General features: G+C 40.0%; 1 protein-coding gene and 1 long non-coding RNA gene across 4 annotated transcripts in view; one reads left to right on the top strand and one right to left on the bottom strand.

Moving 5' to 3' along the window:
• Positions 1–13,087, top strand: part of STXBP6 (syntaxin binding protein 6) — a 233,452-nt gene extending 220,365 nt beyond the window's left edge. For all 3 annotated transcript variants that reach the window (XM_050953991.1, XM_050953989.1, XM_050953990.1), the window contains one exon: positions 9,923–13,087. In XM_050953991.1, coding sequence (XP_050809948.1) covers positions 9,923–9,946 — 24 coding nt within the window. In that variant the 3' untranslated portion in view covers positions 9,947–13,087. The remainder of the gene's footprint in view (positions 1–9,922) is intronic.
• Positions 1–15,325, bottom strand: part of LOC127051570 (uncharacterized) — an 894,592-nt gene that overhangs the window by 706,650 nt on the left and 172,617 nt on the right. The gene's annotated exons all lie outside the window — the stretch shown is intronic.

Here is a 15,325-nt window from a genome sequence, read left to right as displayed (position 1 = left end):
AGATCACTGACGATGCGTTGGAAAGGTTTAAGCTGAGGACTGTAGGTGATGTCCAGTGGAGCTCTGTTGGTTTCTTTCTTGGGCTTGTTGTACAGGAGGAGGCTTCAGGGTACATGTCTGGTTCTGTTGATTTGTTTCCTTATTTTCTCATGTGGGTATCATAGTTTTGAGAATGCTTGGTGAAGCTCTTGTAGGTGTTGGTCTCTGTCTGAGGGGCTGGAGCAAATGCAGTTGTACCTCAGTGCTTGGCTGTAAACCATGGATTGTGTGGTTTGTCCGGGATGGAAGCTGGAGGCATGAAGGTAGGCATAGCGTTCAGTGGGTTTTCGGTATAGGGTGGTGTTAATGTGACCGTCATTTATTTGTACTGTGGTGTCTAGGAAGTGGACCTCCCGTGTAGATTGGTCTAGGCTGAGGTTGATGGTGGGGTGGAAGCTGTTGAAATCATGGTGAAATTCTTCCCATGGGTCCAGATGATGATGATGTCATCAATGTAGCATAGGTAAAGATGGGGAATGAATGGACGAGAGCTGAGGAAGCGTTGTTCCAGGTCAGCCATAAAAATGTTGGCATATTGTGGGGCCATGCAGGTGCCCATAGCGGTACCACTGGTCTGGAAGTATATTGTCTGATTTAAGAAAATGACTACTTGTTGCTGGAGATATGATTTCCCTGCAAGCTAGAATGGGCTTATCTCTTCTAATGCTGCCTACAGAGATGGAGAGTGCATGATGGAGAGTCACTGCTGAAGAGTAGGAATTTCTTAATCTGGCATTTTCTGGTCTGATTCTCTGATCTGGCAGTCTCTTGGGGTCCTGGTCTGGCTGTTGTAATCAAATCTAGCGATCAGGTCACAAAATACATTCAGAAGTGCTTCTAGGATGTCCCAGGGTGGTAAGATATGACTGGAACTGGTGGCCAAGGCACATGCGAGAAAGAGAGAGGGACTACCTGACATCAGACTGCAGCAGTATCCAATGTTGGAGGGTAATTTTCCAAAATAATTAAACAAAACTTAAACTTGCAGTTTGAAGAGAAGGTTGGTTTACTTTAATAAGCAAATCCACCTATCCTGTCTAGATAAATATTTAGATTTTCATTTCTATACATTAGTGTATAGTAAGAACCCTTCAGGAACCCCAAAATTTTCCTCGCACATCAGTTTTGACTTTTCATTTTGCAGATTTTGGTTCACTTTTGTACTAAATATAATAACACATGTTGCCAGAGTGGCCCAATTTCATTTAGTTCCTTATTTGTGCATGAATATCATTAGCCATATTAGCATAATTCTGGAAATAGGATTTAATCTGTATTCCTCATAGTGTGCTAAAATGTGTCTTGAATTGCAATGTACGTGTTGTAATCTATTTCATTCTCATCCTCATCTTTTTTTCTTAAATAGTGGCTATAGTTGAGCTGGTTCTCTTAAGCAGGGCATCTACTCTACAGTTGCTAAGCATTTGATACTGAAGATACTGCACCATCTCGCAAAGTACGTTACGTGCCAGGGATGAAAGTGTGCAGAAGTCATATGATTGATACTAGCATGGTAACTACTGTATGTTCATAACGAGAATCAAAAGTGACCTTAGAAATACTGTTGCAAGGGAGTGGGGTAGAAACTGATACTAAGCTACAGTATAAAGGAGGCTTTCTGTATTTAGAAATGCCTTCCAAGAGCATGGGGAGTGGAGGGTGTATGTGTTTGTGTGTGTGTGTGCCAGATGTCAATACTACCTAAAAATATACTCTGTAGAGTAATACAGTAAATTACTTGTCAGAATAAAATTAATTTATATGCTTCAGAAACATGGACTTTATGGCCTGGATTTATGGAAGAGTCTCTACTATTCAAGAGGAGTTACTAGTCCCCTCTTTCCCCCAAGTGCTTTTTCAGGGTTGAGTCGCAAGGGAGCCTGCATTGAACTGTGTTTTGAAATTGTAAAGGAAAGTGACTACTGTAAATCTAGCCCATTCAATTCAAACTGCCATATAGAATTCTGTGAGGGGATCTAATAAGTGTGGTTAGTCTCTTTCCCCCTCCCCCGCCACCACACACACACACCCAGTGCATGCATTCACATGCTTTCAAAAAAAGAAAGACTGATATTAGATATTTGGCCTGACTTCCATCTTTTTTGCCAATGATCCCTCAACTCTCTTGCGCTAAGTGAGGTGTCCTACAGACTTGCCATCATACATGGAATCCAGAATGATGCAAAAGAAGCTTCCCAAAGGGCAAGCTCCATGGTGGCCCAGCAAGCATGCTGTTATACTTAAAAAAAAAAAAAAAACAAAAAAAAAACCTACCAAGGTGATAGATGCCAGTAGTACTTCACTTTGAATTGCAGCAGTAGGAACAGTAGAGTCTGATAGGCATCAGCAGCAGGGTAACTGCTAAGATGAAAGAGAACAGGAAACAGCCAGGAGCCATGCTGTTCCTCACACTCTTCTCCAACCCATCAATTGCACAGTGTAGGACACAGCCTTAGAGGAAAATAGAATGAAAGGGAGGAAGAACAGATATTTGATCGCAGGAGAATTAGATGAATTTGATGAATTTGGGAGGCAATGAAGGGGCCCATTATGAGACTTTTTGGTTATTTTATTTTATTTATTTCTATAGCACTAGTAGTATGAGGCGTTTGCAGTTGTCCTCACTGTAGGGGTATATGTCAAATTGAGACACTGGGAATTTAAGATGTACTGTATGTTTGGGTGACCTGGGTGGTGGTATATCAGGAGCAGCCATTAGGCAACCTAGGCGGTCGCCTAGGGCGCTAGCATTTGGGGAGCAGTGACCGCGGCAGCAGCTCCTTCCGTCGCCTCTGTCAGGGGCAGCATTTCAGGGGCAGAACCTTCAGCTGCCTCTGTCGGGGGCGGCACTTCGGGGGCGGGACTTTCTGCCACCTAGGGCGGCAAAAAAGCTGGCGGTGCTCCTGGTCAGGAAACTGAAATCTGGGCTTCTGCTTTCTCTGCCCCCAGCTTCAGGCACGTCGGACCTGGAACAGCCCTCACTTAGAAAATGGAGAGCTGCAGTTCAGAATTCAGGGCATCACTACCCAGTTTCTGCAAACCCTCCCAAAATCCTCTGATAAAAAGAGGGAGCTGAAGCCCTGATATTCACCACATAAAGAAACAAGCAGGGGAAAATATTATTGGAAATGGTTTACATTAAAGGGCACAAACAGTCTTTGAATGGAGGCTTCAACAGTTCACCATCACAACTCACATTAAAACAATCACCATGGATTAGAACAAAAGTGATCATCACCCTCCCTGAATTTGTCCGGTCGGTCCTTCCCACTCTATTTCAGATAACTGGGCAACAATGTGATAGGTCATTGTATGATTTCAGTTGCAACTCGTTCTAATAAAAATAGCACAGAACCTGCAGCGATGTATCCATCTGTCTTTATCACTCATTGAAAGTGTGCAGGCTATTGAAACAACAGCTTTACCCATTCCCGTGTGTATAGATATATGCACATATGTAGTATGGTATCTGTACCATGCCACTAAGACTTATTTCAAGTTATAAAATCTATCATTACCTTTGTTTTGCTGGGTGTTTTTTTTTAAGAAAATACCAAAAAAAATAAATAGTCACAATTTTTCACTTAATTTTTCATCATTTTGGGGTGCAGAATTTAAGTCCCCATAAAGAAGCTTGTTTTTCAGAAGGTAAGTGCTAAGCACTTTCTGAAATTGGGCCTATCATAACCTAGTCTCAGATTTGGACCTTAGTGTCCAAAATATGGGGGTTAGCATGAAAAACCTCCAAGCTTAGTTACCAGCTTGGACATGGTAAAGCTGCCACCACCCAAAAAATTAGAGTGTTTTGGGGCACTCTGGTCCCCCCCAAAAACCTTCCCTGGGGACCCCAAGACCCAAATCCCTTGAGTCTCACAACAAAGGGAAATAAACCTTTTCCCTTCCCCCGACCTCCAGGTGTTCCTGGAGAGATACACAGAAGCAAACTCCGTGAATCTAAACAGAGGAAGTCCACCCTCTCTATTTCCAGTCCTGGAAACACAAGCACTTCCCTCTTCACCCAGAGGGAATGCAAAGTCAGGCTAGTAAATCTAACACACACAGATTTTCCCCCTGACTTCTTCATCCCACCAATTCCCTGGTGAGCTGCAGACTCAATTCCCTAGAGTTCCCCACTAAAGAAAAACTCCAACAGGTCTTAAAAGAAAGCTTTATATAAAAAGAAAGAAAAATACATAAAAATGGTCTCTCTGTATTAAGGTGACAAATACAGGGTCATTTGCTTAAAAGAATATTGAATAAACAGCCTTATTCAAAAAGAATACAATTCAAAGCACTCCAGCAACTATAGACATGTAAATACAAAAAAAAACATATGAATCCCTAGCTGATCCTTTGTACTTACAACTGGGAAACAGAAGATTAGAAAGCAAGAAATAGAAATCCCCTCATAGCCGAGAGAGCATACAGGCAGAAGACCAAGAACAAAGGACTCACACACAAACTTCCCTCCACCCAGAGTTGAAAAAATCCTGTTTCCTGATTGGTCCTCTGGTCAGGTGCTTCAGGTTACTTTTTTTTTTTTCAGGTGAAAGAGACATTAACCGTTAGCTATCTGTTTATGACAGGGCCTTTTTCTGGTGTCTCAAGTAGGGTACCAAAAAGCACTAGCCACTTGAGAAAATCATGGACATTATTTTTGTTTATGTAGGTGTCTACAGAATATAAGAAGTGCCTATCCAGGCCACTAAGTATCTTTGCTATATGTTTAAAAACACAATGAACACATAGAAACATGAATTAAATGTAGCCACTTCCTTATGAGACTTAAAATATGAACTGTCTTAAAGCAGGAATTGTGATCAGCCCTTTCAGGTATGTACAACTTTTTTTGGCCCCACAAGTCTTGGCAGCTCTTATCGTGATTCATCAGCTGATGGATACCCCTACAAGTTTACTTGAACAGATTATGGCAGGTAACATTAAGTGTCATTATAAGCCCCATCACGGTCAAATGGTTTGGTTACATACTGCAGCTCTCTGGGCTTACAGTTCTTGGAAATAAACTAAAATAATCTGATGCACCCAGTAACCTGGATCCAGAAGGAGTTCCTTGATACATAGCATTCACTTTTTTTTAGAAGGGAGTTAAGGCATAGAGACCTGAAAATATACCATGAAAATCCTGTTGTGGATAGTGTTAAGTTTACAGCATTTCACTTTTCCATAAGTTAATGTTCTCAGATCAGATATAGACCTGATAATTGTTGTGCTTTTTAATTCACTGCAGCCTGGTTAAGGATTGTTTTGTTTTGTTTAATGGTCTGTGTACATGAATAGCTTCATGTTTCTTAGACTAAATGTAGCAACTCAATGAAAATGCATTAAGCAAATGTTGTCTGTGGTAGTGGTTAATCTGCATTTTAACACACTGGATGCAGTATTGAATAGCCTACGTTATTAGATGAATGCCTAAAAAGTCCATACAAAGTGTATAATGGAACTTCAAGTAGCCTGGTTGGTGTTACAAATGTTATTCCTGACCTAAATAGGGAAAAATGCCAGTGGCAAGGGAGAGGAAGCAGCATAGGTTTAACCAGAGAAGGGAGAGTCTGAAATCCCTTGTCACAAAAAATCTCGTAATAGCTTCTCAGAGGCCTTTCTTTCTTTCAAGCTCACCATCCCCACAATTTTTTCTTCAGTGTTTGGAGTGGAAGAGTTTGGAATAGCATAGGTTAAACATTTTAAATTCATAATATATTTGTCTATGGCAGCCTCCAGCCGAAGTTGTCAGGATGCTGTAGAATAGAGCAGAACAAAATAAAGGCTGCATAGAACCAATAGCAAGGAACTGAGCAAGGGAGAAGTGAAGGAGCAAACAGAAACTAGCAGTTCTGTAGTTCCTTCAGTGAGTGATAGTATACTTTGCATTCAAATGTGTATTAGAAAAACAGAGCTGTCAGGCTTATGAGCAGGGCAATATCACTCAATCATATCCTAGTGGCTCCTACTGTTCTATTTTAAAATAACATTTATTGTCCAGTAATACTGTAGAATTTTTAGCGCCTCAAAACTATTCTCAGGAGCTATCCACACTGTCTATATCAGTGATCCCCAACCTTTTCATCTGGCAGGCGTCAGATGAAGGACCATGGCGGCGGTCGAACATCCACCGAAAGTTGGCAGCATTTCGGCAGTGACGCCTCTCGATGACGTCGCTTGTTGGCAGCAAGTGACATCATCAAGAGGAGTCGCCGCTGAATTTCAGCGGCATTTTGGCGGATGCTCGACCGCTGGACAGGACGCGGGCACATTTAGATGCCCCCATGGGTGCCATGGTGCCCATGGGCACTGCATTGGGGACCCCTGGTCTATACTGTGTTTGCTTAGTACAATGAAACCTGCAGTAAAGGACCTTCTTTGATAAGCAACCCCTTATCTTCTACACCCATGTAAAATATCAACACATGCTTTCCACTACTCCTTCCCTTGACTTCTACCCACAACTACCTCGACATTCCTGGTCCAATTATATGAAGGTATAAACAGGTTTAACTAGTACACGAACACTGTATGTGTACATATAATATTAAAATTTCTTCTAAACATGTGAACAGTAATTTTAAAGAGGTAAAAATATTTCTCAAAGCAGTACAATATCTTGTAGTTTAAGTAAGTGATTTCATGTTCTGTCTGGTTAGGAATTTGTCAAATCCACAAATGAAAACCTAACTGTGGACAAAAAGGCAGTTTTATTTGTTTCCCACAGGCCTCATAAGAAAAATCCCATTCTGGAAATCACAGAACTAAAACATGCAATATAAATTCACAGTGAATACTTGTCTTTTTAGTGCAGACAGCATGCTTGGTATTGCACAGCCCAAAGATACTAGTATGATATTCACAGCTGGAAGAAAAAGTGTGTGTGTGTGAGAGAGAGAGGGGTGGAGGGGGGAAGTCACCTACAACACAAAGCTTTGTCAAGAAAAAAAATTCTGGAGAACTTCCAGTCCTCATTTTCTAGCCAGTCACTTGCACTTGCTTTCACCTGCTATTGTAGCTAAATGTTTCTTCTGCATAGGCTGTCTGTTTGATACTGTTAGTTCTCCGTTTGGAAGTAATGCTGGAATTAGATGGCTAAAAGTTCATGCTATTCAAGTTTTACTGAATGATACGTGTCATGAATTACCTCATGCTTGGATTAATATGATCCATTGTGCATTGCTAGGTGTCCTGGCTGTCAGCTACATGTCTTGACAGTGTAACAGATGTTTGTGGGTGATGGTTAGGGAGTTGGCAAAGTTGATAAATGATGGGGTTATTTATAACAGAATTTATTTTCTTTTTAATTAAAGGAAAGCAGAGATAGTGTTATTTACCTTCATGTTCAGGAAGATAAATAAATTAAGCATCTTCCCAGAATAAATTAGTGATTTCAGTTAAAGAAAATAAAATGGGTCAATTACTTTTCACTTCTGCTCCTGCACTGAACTACCCCAAATCTTTTCTTGGGTATTGGACAAATGGGTTAGTCCTCGAGTTCTGCAGCAGTTGGGTCATAGATATCTGCTGCTGGCATTCTGGGTGGCAATGAAAAGACTAAATCAGGAATAGCATGGCTGCTTCAGTTCTGCTAGCAATCAGCGAGATAATCTGGCCTTTCTCTCCGTCAGTGGCCAGAAGCATGGAGTGGATGCCAGAGACTCTGCCTACTCTACTTACTACTTCTCTGGAATATATGAGGGAGAGCATGAAAGGAAGCTTTTGGTCACAGCAGGATGCCCCTCCTTAGAAAAGGGCATCATCACAAGCTGCTCTCATACCAGTCACACTGTGTCACCCAATTCAGTTATTTGTAACCAGCTTTCTTTCAATATTAATTATACTGAAGCAGGACCTGTTTTAAAACGAGTAAAGGTGATGAATGAATTACAATTCCCCACAAAGAATAGGAAAGATGCTCATTAAAATTCTGCAGATAATCTCATCACTTCACATTGTCTGGTAAAAATGTGTAGGGCAGCTAACCCAGGTGACCTAGTGGCTTGTAGATGCTCAATTGATTTGTTTTGGTTTTTTAAATTGGGAAAAAGTGCTTCGGTTTGTTTTTGACGGGCTTTTATGTAACAGAGAAGTAAATTTGGTAATTTTTTGTTCATGTTTCGGTATTAAACACTTTGAAATAGTTGGACAATCACTACACAGAGCTGAGTCATTGTTATAAAAATTAAGTTATTTTTTAAAAAAATTCCTGCATATTTCAGTATTCCAAAACAAACAAGAAAAGTAGGAATCTAATTATGCAGTGTTATTTAAATGGTAAAATAATGCTTCTCTGGCAGAACACTGATAATGAACATCACTGTTCATTAACTTTGGAAGAAACAAGCACCAAATTAACATTTGCAAACATTTGTTGCAGTCAATTAGAGTCTCCATTTAGGATGCTTTTCCTGGCAGTATTCTCTAGGCGTAGGCCCCATTTCAAAGAAATGGCTCAAATATTTGTATTATTTTAAACTTGTAATTAATTTCACCATTAATTTGCTATGATTGCATACTGGTTTATTGCACAGCTATATATTTATATGACTAATCATAATAGCTATATGTCAAGTTACTTTAAGAAATAAGATTGGGTAAGGAATTGGAATAATCTTTCTGGAACCTTAAAGTACAGCTTAGTCACCTGTTCAAAGTCTATGTCAGAAGACAAATTACCAGTAGAACTAGTAGCTTTTTTTTTTTTTTTTCCACATTTTCTCAAGTGAAACAGTTTAAACCTTTACATTCTGTTAAATGTAAAGTAGCCCTAGCTGATAAGTTCTCAACCTTTTTAGTGCCAAGGGATCCCCTTTTCCATACTGTGAGCCCCACACTCCCCAGGGATCCTTCGCGTATGTCTGTGATCTAGTTGGGATCCTGGAACTATTGATACTAAATAGCAAGATCTTGCTATCTAAGCCACTTAAAGAAATGTACTTCTCATAAATGATTATTCACGATGTTTCCAGAAAAGATAGTGGCCATTGACACTCCATTCTAATAAACATTTTCCAGTAAATTTCTACTTTATTAAAAAAAAAAAAAAAACTCCATCTCTGGGAGCACTCTAATAGAAAGGCCAAGGCTTGAGCACATGGAGGCTTACCTAATCGAGTCCTGTTATTACTGCTCAGGGTTTGACTGGAGGCAAATGAGGAAATTTTCACTGCCACTGCCCATTTGGTGGTGTTGATGCATTGCTGAGGACTTCAGTCCTCTCCACCTGCTCTAGCATGCTAAGTCTATAGATAGTAGCCTTTCCATAGTTAGAGGTTGAAGCCAGCTACTGTAGAAGTTTCTCTGAAACTTCACATGCAGGATCTTAGCTCAGGGTAGATTTCCAGCCCCTGAAAGTTTTGAATCCGTTGGACAAGGAACTTCAGGAAGGAAGATTGAAAAATTGGGTTGGAAATTCTGGATCATCATTTTGCTAACTATTTGGGGGCAGAAGTACACATATTTGTGAAACCACTTGACCAAAAGACTATTTTGTTTTGACTAGGTAAGCCTCAGGCCTTAGTGATCTTTTACAGGAAACCTCTGTTGGATTGGAGGAGAAATGTGTGCGTGTCCCAGCTCATACTAGTGAGTCTCTCTGCTCCTTCTCCCTTCACAGAGAACTGATGCATGGAGCCCCCATAGAGCTGGTTCTATGAAAGCAGCCAAATCCCTTTCCTGCTGAATAGGAGAGTGGAGAGCAAGGAAAGGCTAATCTGAGTCAAAACTTGGATCTGGTTTCAGGTCTGGCTTTCAACAACCTTTCCACTAGAAAATACTTTATTTGAAGGATTCCTTGTAGAGCCCATCCAGATTAGTTGCTTTAGCCAGGAATGGCTATAATTACAACTAGTATAACTTTTTCTCTCTTGTTCTTTTTCAGCTTGCCATGAAGCACAAATGTTGAGATACTGCCTAACACAGATATTTTCCCAAGAGGAACTGAAAAGCAATTTTTACTGGAGATCCAAACTTTCACATGCATTATCCTTCCAGTTCAGAGAAGATGAGTTATTCAGTTAACATACAACAAAAATGTTGCATTCCCACATTTTTATGTTAATTTCACTAAGCAATGCTGCTGTATCTCCAACCTTTATTTTGTATTTAAGTTATTGTAGGTGTTTTTTAAAAACATGGAAACCGGACCACATGAGAAACTGATCAAGATAAGCACCATCTTATTTTTTCTGGTGTCACACAGGAAGAAGTATTAAATTGGCTGCAAGAGATGTTATTGTTCAGAAATAAAATCCAAACAATGGTTACATATTTTTTTCCCTTTGGTATAGTGCAAGTGGAATTTAAACATTGGAATTATGCCTCCCAGATGATGATCCTCTAGTGGAAAGCAGTCTGATTTGTTATGTGAAACAGCAGGCCTTATCATTTCTGCCACTCAGTAGGAATTTTTGCACCAGCATTCAGAAGTGCAAATTTGACTTCCAGATGTGACCCTGCTATCCATGCTGCATTTTGAAAATATCCTGTTGTACTTTCCAGATTGATTTTGGATTGTATAATAAAATATAAAGAATGTGAACTTGAGATGTTAGGATCTAAGAAAAATCTGATTTTTACATCTGTGTACACACAAAATGGTTGTGCCTCATTAACACTGTCCGGAATTTAGCAGTCTTTGCACAGCTTCTTTTTAACTATGATTTCTCAGAATAGGACCTTTATAAATAAAAGTTTGAATAAAAACTTTCCAAGCTACCAGTTTTCCATAAACTTTACACAGAAAATTTATCATAAAATAGCTTGGAAAAATATCTTTCCATTGCAGACTGATTAAACTATTTTTGATCTATTGTCTTCGTTAACAGACAGCTGTTTTCCTCATTTTCCTTCAGAAATTCTCAAGTTATTTATTGATAAGATTAAAACATGAAGCCAGTACAAGAAGTTATACTTGATTTTACCAAGAGTACACAAACATAAAATGCTAGCTAAGCTTTCAGCCTTTAACTGTAGTACTTTTGTCCAAAGCTGCATGCGTCTTCAAAATGTTCTGTTCCCCTCTTACTGATGAGCCAGACAACCAGTATAATCCAAATATAATGTAGTTTTCATTGTCAATGCAGAATAAGATTTTTCATTATTAATGACATTTTAAAGAGCTTTAAATCTGATAAGGCACTACTTGGGAAGGGGGTGGAGAAAAAAAGTAACGAAGAAGTAAATAATATCTATTGGAAATATCGATATTACAAAAAGGGGACTGATTTACTTGGAAAGAAATTCTAAGTCAACCTACAGAAGTCATCTAGTGAAATGTATAGTTTGTAGATGTATATTTTTAATTATGCTATTTTGTATGAAGTTTTTTTATTGCATAATGGAAGTTGTTTAGAGGAGGAAACATGTTTGTCATCTGTTTAGCACTGTAGGATCACATCAAGGACAACCTTGAGAACTGTCATGTCCTAAACTGCCAGCTAGGAAAGAATTTGGCCAGTCGTAAGCTGCAAGTCAGAACAGGGCCAGTAAAAATATGAGGCCCCAAGCACCACTTGAGCTACTTATGACTAATACTTGCCTTGAAAGAATCTGTAGCATCACAAGCACCATAGGCAAGATTTTAATAAATAGGGCTCTTACTAGAGACTAGCAAGAAAAAAAACCACTCTCATATTGGAAATTAAACAAAACAAAATGTTAGGTTGGTTATTTTTTTTAAATGTCTGATTAGAATCTTTTTCAGATATACAGCATAGTTCTGAAAGCAGATATGTCTTCATCCGTTCGCCTTTCTTAGGGTATGTTTACCCTGCAATAAAACATTCACAGCTGGTCCGTGTCAGCTGACTTGAGCTTGCAGGGCTCAGGCTGTGGGGTTATACAGCTGCAGTGTAGACTTTCAGGCTTGGTCTGGAGCCTGAGCCCTGGGACCCCACAAGGAGGCACAGTTCTAGAGACCAGGCTCCAGCCTGAGCCCAAACGTCTACATTGCAATTTTATAGCCCCACAGCTACACTTACTTTTTTTTTTTTTCCAACTTGTGCTCTCAAGGATTTTGCTGCCTGATTATAATTGAGATCATGGGTAGTCAGTATGAAAAAGAGAGTCATATGTTAATGAAAATTCATTAGTGAGAACTACAGCCATAAAAGTAGTTCCACTAAAGAAGCGAGAGAATAGGATTTGAACGGTTGCCATCTAGCTTTTCTAAATTAGTTATAACCTTTGAATAAGAGACATTTAAACCCCAGATCAGATATACTTGGGGAGAATGAGTTATTTCAGTTCAGATAACAATCCATAGAGCTTGAGAAGGCTACAGGTTTAAACATCTCCTGGGCAGATCAGGTCACAGGCACGCTGCTAAATTCCAGATCCCTTTTTCACAGGTTAAACATTTGTTCTTTAATATGTATGTTTTAGTACCATTAACTGTTTTTCATAGTTGAGTTTGAATAACTCAATGCATTGAAGAAAGGAAAGGAGATTTATTTGCATTCTGTTTCATTCCTGGTATTCAGTAAACTGCTAGATATGGTGGTATTTAAAAAGGTTTCAAGAAAGTGTTGACATCCCATGCTGAAGATAAAGTTTACAACATTACACTTCTGTCCTGGAACTTAGCTATAGTATACAACACTAGTATTATTAGATATTTGTGTACATAAAATATACAGTAATTCAGGTTAATGTTTCATATTAAAGAATGTATTTGTAAAATGTAACAAGATCAATAGTTTCCTTATTACATTACCTTTTTAAAGTTCTGCAAAGAATAAAGATAATGTATTGTTGGACTTGAGACTGGTGTACTGCAAAATCTGTCTTAAAAGGCTACTTTTGTGGCTAGCAAAAATAGTGCATTCACATGACAATATTAACAAAATGTGCTCTCTAAACAAGTGATCTTAAAGGTAGATTTTGCTATTATATGCCAAAATCCATACTTGCTGATATATGTTGTAATTAATTCCTCAAAAGTTCTAAAAAATGTAAAAAAAATTTTGTGCCATTCTGAAAAAAGTGGGACCTGCTCTGTTGATTCATTGTTGCAAACCCTACTTTTGTCATTAAACGTTTTATCTGTGACAAAAAAAAATTCCTGGATTATTTGGTGTGTTGTTTTTTGTAATGGTGATGGGAGTAGGGGTTGGTTTTTGTTTTGTTCTCCTTTCTTCTAATCAAAATAGAAAAGATGTGGTTGTTTGCTAATTAAAAAGAAAACTCCAAGTTTTCTCTGTACTGTGATCAATAGTTCCCTCTCAAAAGAATGTGATGGTCTACTGGGAACAGCAGTGAAAACTATTTGAAAATATTTTTCTGCCTTTCTAGGTTTACACATTTTTCTGCTATATAAAAACTGCTATTGAGCACATGAACACAAATGTAAGTTAATTTTCTACCTAAATGTTGCACTGCTCAGAGAAGTCCATGTTTCCATTTCACTTCAGTTTTGTTGCAGAACATTTACTCTCTCATTCATGTGACTATTACTGTACAAATATGATTGTATTACATAATAAACACACTTTAAAGCCAGTTTCTCTCACACTTGGGGGGCAAGATACTGCTCAATGCAACTCATTCCATTGATTTCAATGAAGCTACTTGAGGAATAATCAATATGTATCAGAATCAGTTATTTTTAATTAAAAATTTTATGTTTGTCATTACCCAGCTAGGAAAATCACCTCAGACATGTCTTTTATTTGTTAATATAGCTTCATATCTATATTCAATGGAAACATAAAATCAAGTAAAATTTACATTCATTCAAAATGAAGCTTAAAATAGTAAGTTGTATCTAAATGGATAATACTGTGAAAGAGTAACTCAAACCATCTCCTATGAAAAAGTCATAAATACTTCCTGAAAGAGAATTCCAATCTAGCAATCTATGAGGAAGAAGTCAACCAATTATCACCCTTTCCAGAGGTTACTACTTAGTGATAATTTTCCCCTGTTGGGTCTGATCCCTTCCCCTGCTCCCCCAACTCCCTGGGACTATGCCCCACAGTCCTGGGTTCAAGTACCGTGTTTGTGCTCTCACTCATTTCCTGTGAACAATGAGCACCAATGTTGTCTCTGCTGCCTTGGGGAAACCCATATTGCTGCTTACTGCACCATCTGTAAGGTTTTCCACTGCAGACTTTAGAAGCACGAGAACTTCACCTCAGGAGGAGACTATGAGGCCACACACACACTCGGATCTGGGACCACTGGAACCAACGGTGCACTGGCCATTGCCAGCGGTGAGTGCTCCTCCCAGCACCTCCCGCGCCTCGGATCCAGCAGTCCCAAACAAGCTCAGATATGAGAGTAGGAAGCACACTCATGGGCATAGAAGCAAGTCCTTTATCGAGGGCTGCTTTTAAGAGCAACGTTTCCTACCTAAGCCATTTCAGGTTGGGTGAGATGTTGTGCGCCAACACCACTTCGCTGGCGCCAAAGCTTCCCCACCTTGAGGATAAGGTAAAGAGGAAAAAGGATCCAGCAGCAGCATCGGGGGACCTGGTTCCCACTTGATCTTGCCATCCCCTGCATGTGCACCACCAGTCTCGCCACCACTTCCACAACTTTCACTGCAGCCGGCTCTGTGGACTCCACCTCAGTCTTCAGATGCCTCCAAGGACACTCCCTGGACCCCTTGGAGCCCCTTCTATCCATACAGGGCCTGGGGCTGTCCTACCCATCTTTGCTGCTGCTCTCCAGCCACACTCTGGCGAACGAGCTGCTCCTGCCGGAGAAGACTATACCAACAGCACACTGGTCTGTGCTGCTGGCTCTCCCGCTTCTGTGGACATCTTTGGACTTTTCTGGACCAGAGCCCACCTTCCCTGTGTCCAGGTGCAAATATCACTTCTGCTCCCGTCCACCGTATTTAGCTGCTTATGACATGGCATTGACGGTGTAATACTGATACCTTGGGGCCCGCCGCACCCCTGGGTCCCTACCTGTTGGGTATCCTGGTACCTATACTGCCCTCAGTGCCCACCCTGTCAGGCCTCCAACCAGTCTTCCCCAGCTCCTCCACTGGCACCACCGGGCTCCAAGGAGGTGGCAGAGGCAAGGGTGTTGGAACTAGGGATGCTGGGGGTGCTGCCGCATCCCCTGACTTTAAGTGGTTTCCATCAAAGAATCAGAGAACTGGAAGGGACCTTGAAAGGTCACTCAAGGCAGGACTAAGTATTATCTAGACCATCCCTGACAGGTGTTTGTCCAATCTGCTCTTGAAAATCCCCAATGATGGAGTGCTTAACCACTCCGTCAAGAATTTTTTCCTAATGTCTAACCTAAACCACCATTCCTTCAGTTTAAGCCC

Source organism: Gopherus flavomarginatus, chromosome 5 (assembly GCF_025201925.1).
Source record: "Gopherus flavomarginatus isolate rGopFla2 chromosome 5, rGopFla2.mat.asm, whole genome shotgun sequence".
In the NCBI taxonomy this organism is placed as follows: Eukaryota; Metazoa; Chordata; order Testudines; family Testudinidae; genus Gopherus; species Gopherus flavomarginatus.
This window is presented reverse-complemented; position numbering and strand designations above follow the sequence as displayed.